The sequence below is a fragment of the Rhinoderma darwinii genome, unplaced genomic scaffold (assembly GCF_050947455.1).
Source record: "Rhinoderma darwinii isolate aRhiDar2 unplaced genomic scaffold, aRhiDar2.hap1 Scaffold_1587, whole genome shotgun sequence".
Classification (NCBI taxonomy): domain Eukaryota; kingdom Metazoa; phylum Chordata; class Amphibia; order Anura; family Rhinodermatidae; genus Rhinoderma; species Rhinoderma darwinii.
Window position 1 is genome coordinate 93,294 of NW_027461990.1, and position 12,662 is coordinate 105,955.

Genomic DNA, 12,662 nt, shown 5'->3' on the forward strand with positions numbered 1-12,662 from the left:
CAGGAGAAAAGGCGAAAGGGAATGGAAAGAAGCCTAGGCAATTTGGGAGATCTCTGGCCCTCACCTAGACCCTGCCCTGGAAACAGATGCACTTGAGGAGGCTGAGTTGAATGAGGAGATCAGGATCCAGAGAGAGAGCAAGTGGCTGAAGACTCTCAAGTCCTCCCGTTATGAAAGTGTTGGTGAGCAGAAGGTTCAGCCTAAAGAAAAAGGGAGAGAGGCAAAGAACTTAAAAGAGCCAAGAACATCTGACTCTGCCCTGACCAAGGAAGGCAGGACCTGCACTCCCCTGGGTCTCTCCCCCAACCGCTACCTCACCCTCCTCCTCACAAAGTTGAGGAGGGCAAGGTAGGGTCTCCAGGGACGCTGAACCTCCTCCCTTACGAGGTACACTGGCCTCGGGGGTGAGGGTTGCCCTCGAGACGGAGAATAAAGAAGGGAAGGTAACATGTTTGGAAGAAATGGACTCTTCACGAAAAAACTAATGATGGGAAGGAATTCCGAGGGGTCCTCCTCAGATAGGGAAAAGCAGGGTGGGAAGAGGAAAGGCGTCTAACTCAATCATCTTAGATGGCGGCACCCGCACCGTTGGCACTGACATCGATTAACGTTGCCAGCATTAAGTCTGATAGGGTAGATTTGCAGCGTTTGATTTTCTTGGCCGAGTTGAAGCCAACATTTTGTTTTTACAGGAGACCAGGCTGTCACTTTTGCACTTTTGGCAGATGGCGTAAAAACTAGGAGGGAGTGGCGACGCGGGCCCTCCTATTGGTCTCTTGCGGCTCAGCCGTATAGCGGTGTGGCGGTTTTTATCACAGCACCGGTAACATGCCGACAGATGATTGAATTAGAAATGGTGCTTGATCCTAGATGTTCTCATGAGGGGGCAAGAACTAAGATTAATATCTATGGTCCCCAGACTGGGTGGGACATGACCATGGGATTACAGAGCTCGCCCCATTTCGAATCCCTTTTGCTTAACCTTTCATACTGTCCACCCCCTTTTCTGCTTCCAGGCATTTTCCTTACCTCCACTGCCACTCTCCCCTCCCCAGTGAGACACACGAGACAGTGGGTTGGAAAATTTCGGCCACAGCAGCCATTTTATTAACAAATTTCCATGAACATAAACATAACTTTATAAATAACATTACTAGGAAAGGGGAAGTCCTTGGAGCTCCAAAACTTTGGCGCCTAACTGCCCCCTGTATAGCTACTTACCCCCAGCCGTCCCCTACAGGCTCAGAGGCACCTTTCTGCTCCCCGGGACACCACCCAGCAGGAGTCCAAAATACGCCCATATCCATGAGCAATTATGTATTTGTTAGGGACCATACCTCTGATGAATCCCCCACTTCAAATTACCACCAACTCCAAGGACCCCCCAATCCGCCACACGAGCATACTTAGACCACCTTTAAGTATGCAAGCCCCCACCATCCAACATTGCGCGTTCAATCCCTTCCTGAATACGCAAAGCCCAAAGGTCAATGCCCACCGCATTCAAATGTACTCCATCACCTAGCCAATACTTCCCTTGGCCATCCTCAAAATCGTAGTACCGCACAAAAAAACCCTCCATTCTTCACCACAAAGCTGGAAACCGCCCGATTAACTTTCACCCGGGCCTTGTTTACGCGCTCTACCGAACGCGCATTTCGCCATACACTCCGCGGCACGATTTCTGACCAAATCACCTTCACCTTCGGAAAACAGGACCAAAGCCGGAGAAGGTCATACTTGACATCCCGAATCAGGTCTCTAAACGGACGAGTACCCAAGTCGTTACCCCCCACATGAAGGACCAACAAATCAGGCACCCGATCCAACTGCGCATACCGATGAAAATCCGGCAAAACTCGACTCCACACCATGCCGCGCGTGCCCAGCCACCGTATAACCACTGATGACCTTTGGAACCCCAGTTGCCGCCCATCCGGCCGCACATCAGCCCTTAAAGCCCCCCAGTGCACATACGAGTGTCCAAGTATCCACACCAGTGCAGGTGAACCATCTGTAATAGAAGAATAACAACGATGACACCAACCGGAAACAGCATAACAAAACAAGTAATGCAAATCACATAAAGTGGAGACGCACGTATGACTTATACCTCCCTGAATCCCACCGACCTATGCGTTTCACCACATCAGGCCCCAACCCCCATGACGCAGCTTCCGTGGCTGCCCCAATGCGAAAGGAGTGTGGTGAATAAATACACTTATCCAAACCCAACACCTCCAAACACCTACGGAAGACAACTGTAAACTGGCGTCGTGACAAGAAGGTACCATCATTATGACATAACAGCGGTCCCCCACTACTCCCTCGCAGTGCGGCGTATCGCGCGTAGCATTGTACCGGGCACATCCCTGCCCCTGCCACAGCCCCCAGAACCACACGCTTACCATTACCTCTTTGATCCGATTTTGACCGCCTTACCCAGAATTCCACTCTCTCCCCACCTTTTGTTACATCTTCCGATTGCAAACCCCCCACTCTCTTCTTGCTAGGGGAAATTAACTCACCCACTCTTAAAGCTCCAAAAAACGCCCATAAAAAGGCCAACTGAAACAATGCTACCTCGTAGCCCGAAAAACACACCCTCCCCAATACTTCACCCAATTGCTCTAAAAGCGCGAAAGAAACCGGGCGACGGCCGTCCGGCCGCCATGCCTCCTTTTTCCGAAACCCCTTCAAAGCCTGGACTATCAAGAAATCCTTAGTCAAATCCGCCAACCCCCTCAGTTTAAAACCAAAGGCCAAGGCTGAAATGAAACGATTCACTTTAGACACCGACCAGCCTTCCACTGATACCCATCCCAAAAACCCCAACAAAGCCACCACCTGTCCCTCCATCAACCCGACGTCGGGCGAACCTGTTAACCATGACACCCAGTCCTTCCACGCCGCGTCGTACGCCACCCATGTACCAGGCGCTAGAGAGGACTTGATCAAACCTCCTGCCGCTCGCAAACCAAGTCCCAAAGCCATTCCGGGAATGCGACCCCTTCCAGATCCGCCTCCGGTGCCAACAGACGAAACCGCTCCCACTGTAGGCGAGAGAGAGAATGCGCTATGTCATTCTGCACCCCCGGAACGTGAACCGCAACAATCCACGCATTGAGTGACAAACAACGCAACACCAGACGCCGCAACAACCTAACCACCGGGGGGGAAGAAGCCGTTACATTATTGATCGCCACCACCACCCCCATATTATCACAGTGGAACGGCACCTTGCTATTACGAAAACGCTCCCCCCAAATTTCAACCGCCACCACAATCGGGAAGAGTTCCAGAAGTACAAGATTACGAACTAGTCCCAAAGATACCCATTCCTCCGGCCACTGCCCCACGCACCATTGTCCTTTACAATAAATACCGAAACCCACACTACCTGCAGCATCTGTAAACAATTCCCACCGCACATTATCCACCACCGGCGAGATCAGTAATGACTTCCCATTATACAAGTGTAAAAACTCTCTCCATACTGCCAAGTCATCCCGATGCTCTCGTGTCAACCGCACAAAATGGTGCGGGGCTCTAACCCCCGCCGTTGCTGACGCCAACCTCCTGCAAGAAACTCTGCCCATGGGCATTATCCGACAAGCGAAATTAAGTTTTCCTAACAACGACTGCAAATCCCGCAGCTGAATCTTATGAAGCCGACCCGTCCTGCTCACTTCCAATCGCAGCGCATCCAGCTTGTCACTAGGAAGTCGACACTCCATCGACATTGAATCCAGAGTAATGCCAAGAAAAACTATACAAGTACTAGGACCAACAGTCTTCTCTGGGGATAACGGAACCCCAAAACGATGAGCGACCCACTGGATTGCCCCCAGCAAATTGGCGCACACCCCCGAACCCGCTGGGCCCACACACAGGAAGTCATCTAGATAATGTATGACCGACTCTAACCCTGCCACTTCACGAATTACCCACTCCAGGAACGAACTGAACGCCTCGAAGAACGCGCAAGACACTGAACAACCCATCGGGAGACACCGATCCATATAGTAAGCCCCCTCCCAGTAACACCCTAACAGCCGCTGGCTGTCCGGGTGAATCGGTGGAAGCCGGAATGCCGCTTCCACGTCGGTCTTCGCCATAAGGGCCCCCGCCCCGTACCGCCGCACCCACTGAACTGCTGCATCAAACGACGTATATACCACCGAGCATAGCTCAGGGACAATGCCATCGTTAACAGACAACCCCCGTGGATGTGACAAATGATGGATAAGCCGGAATTTATTCTGCTCCTTCTTTGGAACAACCCCTAATGGCGACACTACCATGTCCTGAACGGGCCAAGACTGGAACGGCCCCGCCATACGCCCTAACCCCACTTCTTTACGCAAATTCTCTGACACTACCTCCGGATAATCCATAGCCGACTTTAAATTCCATAGGGAAAGGGGAACCGCGTGAACCGGGGAAGGGATCACAAAACCAAACTGAAAACCATGCAACAACTCGCCCTTTACCCTATCCGGGAACCTATTTAAGTACGGCTCCATCTCTTCCCACCTCACCGGAGTCAGCCCCATGACCCCCACCACTCCCCCCTTTTCCTTTACCTTTTTTAAAGCACTTGGCGGACCCGTGCGAAGTCCCGCCGCAAGAGGAGCAAGAATGCTTGAACTTGCATCCCGCCCCGAACTTGCATTGGCCGTCGTTAAACTGCCAGCACAAGCCCGACCTCCCTCCTGTCCCTCCCCCCGATTGTCCTGAGGGGCCGACAACCCCATCCCCCCCCCCCCTTGAAAGGACTGCCCGAACTTAGCAGGGGCCATTACCTTTAACCAGAGCCCAATGTCTTTATTATCCCATCTAATGTTGGGACGAACCGCTTTCCTCTGACGAAACTGTTCGTCATACCGCAACCAAGTCTGACCACCATACGAACGGTGCGCCTCACCTATCGCATCCATGTACCCGAAAAGGGCGGAACAATTTTCCGGCGCCTTTTCCCCTAAAACACTTGCCAGAATGGCAAACGCCTGTAACCAATTCACAAACGTCTGGGGGATTAAACGATATCGACGCTTCTCCTCCACCTCCTTTTTACTTTCCCACCTTTTACCCTTGTCTAAATTAAATTTTTCCAACGGAAGAAGCGAGAAAATTTCGACGTATTCATCTTTCCAAATTTTTTCTTTTACTTCAGTCTTTAAATGTGACCCCAACAACCCTTCAAAACAAACGTACACTTCGCCTTTTGCTTTATCATTTAACCTCACCCTATCCACATCCTTATCCTTATCCGTCTGCACCGCAACCGTCATCCCCCCGACCTCCACCACGGGTAGCGTCCTCCGTGGTTCCTCCGTTTCCCCGCCCCCCCCCCCGCTGCAGGGACCCACGCTGCGACCGGGGATGTAGCGGGCACACTACCACCCTCACAACGCGCTAGCAACGCTTTTACACAGCCAAGCAATTCCTGAACATCTCCCCCCCCCCCCTAACAGTAGCCATCAAACCACTATTATCAACTTCTCTAACTGCCTCCCCTTGGGAACCCCCCCCCAACCCCCGGGGATCTAAATAACGCTGGAAATGAATGTAACGGTGAGAGTGACTCACCAGACTGCGTGGGCGCTGAGTTCCCACCAGCCGGGGCGACGGGACCCCCACGACAACCATCCTCGATCAACACACCTCCGTCTTCGCCCTCCTCCGGACATCTCGGGCCTGACGCCGCTCCGCAGGCCCTGCAGCCGTATGTACCGTCCTGTACTTCGGAGTTACTGCATGACGTCAGGGGTCGCTCCAGCCTCCGCTCACGCTCCACTGCTGCCCCCTCCCTCCGCCACTGCAGCACCACCGACTGTGGCCTGCGTGACCGTCCGGGGACGTCATCCTGCTGACAGGCGGGCCGCCCGACTGGTGCATCGCCAGATCGGCCCGCCGCAAAACCACGTGATGCTGACCTGGAGACAGGAGGCTGTCTCTCTGGCCTGGGACCCTGCCCTCCTCTCTCCGGAGGGCCCGACCGGCGACCGGGATTCCTCCCGGACCGGGACCTCCGCCCCCTAGCGGCGGGAGCGGAATCCCGGCCCGAAGGGTCCCTCGAGGGGCTCCCAAGCCTGCGTCGAGCCCTAGGCAAATCATCCGGGCTAAGGCGCTCTGGAGGCCGCACCCGCCGTGACCGCCGGAGGGGGGATATCATCTCCTCTTGTGCTGCCTGCGACCCGGCCGCACTCGTACCCACTGCCTCCTCAATTCCTGCCGACACCTCCTGCGCCGAGGCCGCCGGACCTGTCCTCCCGAGCTCCTCCTCAAGCCAGGCCCCGTTCCGCCACAGCCTGCCGCACTCGCTCCATCAGGGCCTGCATCACGCCTCAGGTTAGTCCTGTGTGACAAGGCTAACTGCTTTCCTGGGGCGTGAATGGCGTGAACCTGTCTCTCACCCTTCCTATATGCCCTCTGTAAACCTCGCCCCCTCCCCTCCACCTTCCTCCCCCTCCTCCCATTGAACTTTTCACCTCATTCCTTCTCCCCTGCAACCCTTGTCATGTTTGCCTCCCCCAATCACTTCATGATGTGTCCGGCTATTTCTGGAAAAGTCTCTTCATGAGGATTAAGCCTTTCCTTTTTATGAGCCGACAAGTTATCTTTGGAGGGGATTTTAAAACTGTCGTTAGACTCCGAGAGAGACCGGTTTATGATAGTGTGACATTAAAAACTATAGTTAGCGATGCTCGCCTGGTGGATATCCACATCAGGCATACCCCAGGCCACGCGGGTTTCACCTATCGTAGAGGTAGTTGTAGGTCTAGGCTAGACAGGTTTTTTTTGAAGGAGGAAGCCATCTCTTCACCAGTGTCCGTTGTTGAGGTGGAGTTCTCCGATCACTGTATGATTATTTTCTCTTTGAACATTGCAGAGTCCCTCCAGATGGGAAGAGGTATATGGAGGCTGAATTCTACTCTCTTGGAAGAAGTGGAGATAAGACAGGCCTTTGAGGATTTTCTTCAGAGCCAGGTACCATTGTTGGATCTCAGTGGTACTAAGTCTACGTGGTGGGAGTTGTTTAAAGGCCGGGTGGCAGGATTTTTCCGCAGGCTCTCGAGCCTCAGGTCCATAAGTAGGTACCGCCTATATCAGGAACTGAGGAGGAAACTCAAACATCTGGTCTCAACTGGGGGTAGTGGGGAGGAGATCTCCGCGGTGAAAGCTTTGCTCAGGAGGTGTCAGTATGATAGGCACACATCTTTAGTTCTTGAGAGGGATTTCGGGAGGTACCGCTCGCCCGACCCCTACAGGAACTGTAAGATGTCAGTGAGTCGTAAGGTTGTGACAGGACTGATTGATAGTACAGGATCTCTGAAGAGATCCAAATCAGGGATCTTGGAGGTTGTCAGATCGTCTACTCGCACCTCTTGGGGAAGCAAGATCCAAACCGAGACGAGATGTCGGCTTTCCTGGCTGAAACCATCCCTGAGCCAGGGGTAGACCCCTCTCTTGGTGTTTTGATAGACTCGATCAAGGAAGAGGAAGTGGGGCTGGCGATTGATGGGCTTGCCCTCAGAAAACCTCCAGGTCAGGATGGCTTAACATCTGAGTTCTATAAAACCTTCAAGGGAACCCTAGTTCCCCTCTTGACTGAGGTGTTTAATGAGTGCCTTTCCTCGGGTACTTTGTCAATGAGGAGGTCGGCCTTGATCATTTTATCGAAGGCTAAAGACTCGACACGTATTGAAAATTGGCATCCCATATCGCCGCTCAATACAGACAGAAATGTTCTCGCAAAGGTGCTGTTCAATCGGCTGGTGAAGTTTGCACCCCGCCTCCTTTCGCTGGTCCAGCATTGCTCTGTTCCAGGCCGCAGCACATTTAGTGCCGTCCTCAGTGTCAGAGAGGCAGTGGAGCAGGGAAATTCTGGTCGATTGAAGGGGTACATTCTGTCCTTGGACCAAGCTAAAGCTTTTGACCAGATGGACCATGAGTACCTCAGGTCGGTCCTTCTGTGGTACGATTGGCTTCAGACCTTACATACTGGGGCTCAGAATTTCGCGCTAGTGAATGGTTGGGTTGGAACCCCATTTGAGGTTGGGTCTGGTGTCCTCCAGCGTTGTCCCTTGAGCCCTTTGCTATATGCGTTTGCGATTGATCCTTTTCTTAAAGGGATTGATTGTGAGCCAATGGCGGGAGTCGGGCCGAAAGTCACTCAGATGGCGGTTGCATAGGCGGACGACGTCTCCATTTTTGTCTCCTCGAAAGGGGAGGCTGAGTGGGTGATGTCGGAAATGGAAAGTTACTCGTTGGCATCTGGGTCCAAGATCAACCGGGATAAGTGCAAGAGTCTCTGACTGGGAAGAAGAGATCCTAGTTTTGATTTCTCGTACACCCTTCCAGAGCCTCAGGGGTCTGCTAAAATGTAGGAGTCTAATTTTGCCCGGGTGATTACCCCAAGAAAAACTAGGAGGGTAGGCTGAATCTAGCTGCCCAGAAGGTCGACCAATGGAAGGGTTGGTCCTTAACTTGCGGGGAAAGAGTTCACCTGGCCAGAGCCTACCTGGTGCCCATGTTGCTCTACATAGGCAGTGTGTGCATCTTGCCAGAACCTCTCTGGACTCGGGTCTACAGCCTGTTCTTCCAGCTGTTATGGGGGAACAGGCTTAAGGCTGCCCAAGTAGTGACCTCGGGGTGGGATTAAAACATTTGAATTCAGCGAGGATTCCCCAGAAGTTTTGGGATCTGGCTTGGCGTTGCTTCCATGGGAGACTGTATGTGAGGGACAATTTGAAGTATAGAAACTCTGATGTTAGGGGTTGTCCCCGGGAGGAGTGTGGCGGCGTGCTGGAAATCATGGAGTATTTCCCGCTTCATTGCCCCTTCAATAAGAGGTATACAAAAGGGTAGGGGCCTCCATTGTTTGGCGTGGCCTAACCAGCCTCTCCTATGCTGGGTGGGCCTATGGCGTGTTCGGAGACCTCGGTGGTAGGGACCATTGCACTTTGTTTCTAGTCAGTATAGTGGTCAGGCACTTTATATGGAATACACAGAGCCTAGTTTTATACCTAGAAGAAAATCCTCCTTGTGGACGAAATGGTTAGCAAGATCATGGGTGACCTGGTGTAGGTGCATTATTTGGAGGTCGACGGGAGCATCCAAAGCCTCTCGCCTTTGGAGGGGCTTCTCCAGTTGGGTACCTTAAAGAGACAGCCTCCATGAGGGGGAGGGGGGGGGTTGTCACCGGTGCTCAACTGGAGGTGGGGGTCTGCGTTCCACTGAGGCACCAGAAAATTACCGATAGGGCTAGGAATAGGGAAAGGTGAGGGTTAGCATAGGGTCAGTTTTCAGTAGGGTCAATATAAGGGCTAGTAATGGGGTAAGGAGATAAGGCTAGCGATAGAGAGGGTGTAATGGTGGACGTGGGACTTTGGCCTCTGTGGGGTGCTGGGGGGCTTTTCCCTTCTCTCTCTCCTGTGATGGGCTAGGTGAGCACAAGAAGTTTTTTTTGTGTTGCTTTGGATTGAAATGGCAGGAAAAGGGTTTACAAGCGACCGAACTTGGTGCTTCCGGGAATGGAACGTGTTGTGTATGTAGATTGGTATTTGGACAAGTTAGTGATGTGTATTGTAAAAGGGAGAATATCCCGCACCCTGTGTCTACTTTTGTACCATCACCCCCTGCCCTCATTTGTACCCTCACCCCCTGCCTTCTTTTATGCCCTCACCCCCTGCCTTCTTTTGTACCCTCACCCCCTGCCTTCTTTTGTGCCCTCACCCCCTGCCCTCACTTGCACCCTCACCCCCTGCTCTCACTTGCACCCTCACCCCCTGCCCTCACTTGCAGCCTCACCCCGACCTCACTTGCACCCTCACCCCCTGCCCTTACTTGCACCCTCACCCCCTGACCTCACTTGCACCGTCACCCCGACCTCACTTGCACCCTGCCCTTCCTTGCACCCTCACCCCCTGCCCTCATTTGCACCCCACCCCCTGCCCTCATTTGCACCCACACCCCATGCCCTCATATGCACCCTCACCCCCTGCCCTCACTTGCACCCTCACTTGCACCCTCACCCCCTGCCCTCACTTGCAGCCTCACCCCCTGACCTCACTTGCACCCTTACCCCCTGCCCTCACTTGCACCCTGCCCTTCCTTGCACCCTCACCCCCTGCCCTCATTTGCACCCTCACCCCATGCCCTCATTTGCACCCCACCCCCTGCCCTCATTTGCACCCTCACCCCATGCCCTCATTTGCACCCTCACCCCCTGCCCTCATTTGCACCCTCACCCCATGCCCTCATTTGCACCCTCACCCCCTGCCCTCATTTGCACCCACACCCCATGCCCTCATATGCACCCTCACCCCCTGCCCTCACTTGCACCCTCACTTGCACCCTCACCCCCTGCCCTCACTTGCAGCCTCACCCCCTGACCTCACTTGCACCCTTACCCCCTGCCCTCACTTGCACCCTGCCCTTCCTTGCACCCTCACCCCCTGCCCTCATTTGCACCCTCACCCCCTGCCCTCATTTGCACCCCACCCCCTGCCCTCATTTGCACCCTCACCCCATGCCCTCATTTGCACCCTCACCCCCTGCCCTCATTTGCACCCTCACCCCATGCCCTCATTTGCACCCTCACCCCCTGCCCTCATTTGCATGCTATGACTGAATTAGTGCTGTCACAGTGACTATACTGATACAATAGGATTCATGGTGCGGCGAGTAGTGTGACCTGTATTGCTCCTCGCAGGTTGATTCCGGTCTCAATGGCAACATAATATGAAGCCTGAAGAAACGTTCTCTGCAGGAGGAGGGCGAAAAACAGCAGAACTGCCAGGACGTAGGTGTTGGCCAGAAACTCCTGCGATGAAATGAAAGAAACACCAAAAAACACGGTCTGCAAGAGAAGAAGCGGGAGAGACAATGAGAGATGAAACACAGCTAGCAGATGGCACAGGCCACACCACAGCCGGGCACAGAGGATATATATTCTGCCGGGCACACAGAGGAGTTATATACAGCCGGGCACACAGAGGATTTATATACAGCCCGGCACACAGGGGATTTATATACAGCCGGGCACACAGAGGATTTATATACAGCCCGGCACACAGGGGATTTATATACAGCCGGGCACACAGGGGATTTATATACAGCCCGGCACACAGGGGATTTATATACAGCCGGGCACACAGAGGATTTATATACAGCCGGGCACACAGAGGATTTATATACAGCCGGGCACACAGGGGATTTATATACAGCCGGGCACACAGAGGATTTATATACAGCCCGGCACACAGGGGATTTATATACAGCCGGGCACACAGGGGATTTATATACAGCCGGGCACACAGGGGATTTATATACAGCCGGGCACACAGGTGATTTATATACAGCCGGGCACACAGGGGATTTATATACAGCCGGGCACACAGGTGATTTATATACAGCCGGGCACACAGGGGATTTATATACAGCCCGGCACACAGGGGATTTATATACAGCCGGGCACACAGAGGATTTATATACAGCCGGGCACACAGAGGATTTATATACAGCCGGGCACACAGGGGATTTATATACAGCCGGGCACACAGGGGATTTATATACAGCCGGGCACAGAGGATTTATATACAGCCGGGCACACAGGGGATTTATATACAGCCGGGCACACAGGTGATTTATATACAGCCCGGCACACAGAGGATTTATATACAGCCGGGCACACAGGGGATTTATATACAGCCGGGCACACAGAGGATTTATATACAGCCCGGCACACAGAGGATTTATATACAGCCGGGCACACAGGGGATTTATATACAGCCGGGCACACAGATGATTTATATACAGCCGGGCACAGAGGATTTATATACAGCCGGGCACACAGGGGATTTATATACAGCCGGGCACACAGGGGATTTATATACAGCCGGGCACACAGGGGATTTATATACAGCCGGGCACACAGAGGATTTATATACAGCCCGGCACACAGAGGATTTATATACAGCCGGGCACACAGGGGATTTATATACAGCCGGGAACACAGATGATTTATATACAGCCGGGCACAGAGGATTTATATACAGCCGGGCACACAGGGGATTTATATACAGCCGGGCACACAGAGGATTTATATACAGCCCGGCACACAGAGGATTTATATACAGCCGGGCACACAGGGGATTTATATACAGCCGGGCACACAGAGGATTTATATACAGCCCGGCACACAGAGGATTTATATACAGCCGGGCACACAGGGGATTTATATACAGCCGGGCACAGAGGATTTATATACAGCCGGGCACACAGGGGATTTATATACAGCCGGGCACACAGGGGATTTATATACAGCCGGGCACACAGAGGATTTATATACAGCCGGGCACACAGGGGATTTATATACAGCCGGGCAAAGAGGATTTATATATAGCCGGGCACACAGAGGATTTATATACAGCCGCACACAGGGGATTTATATACAGCCGGGCACACAGAGGATTTATATACAGCCGCGCACACAGGGGATTTATATACAGCCGGGCACACAGAGGATTTATATACAGCCGCACACACAGGGGATTTATATACAGCCGGGCACACAGGGGATTTATATACAGCCGGGCACACAGAGGATTTATATACAGCCGGGCACACAGAGGATTTATATACAGCCGGGCACA

At 53.0% G+C, this 12,662-nt stretch overlaps 1 protein-coding gene across 1 annotated transcript in view; it reads right to left on the reverse strand.

The window, feature by feature from the left end:
- LOC142699464 (ATP-binding cassette sub-family C member 8-like) overlaps positions 1-12,662 on the reverse strand; it is a gene marked incomplete at its 3' end in the record, with an annotated part of 108,455 nt that overhangs the window by 31,322 nt on the left and 64,471 nt on the right. Inside the window, exon 7 of the mRNA XM_075848053.1 lies at positions 10,703-10,867. Coding sequence (XP_075704168.1) covers positions 10,703-10,867 — 165 coding nt within the window. The remainder of the gene's footprint in view (positions 1-10,702; positions 10,868-12,662) is intronic.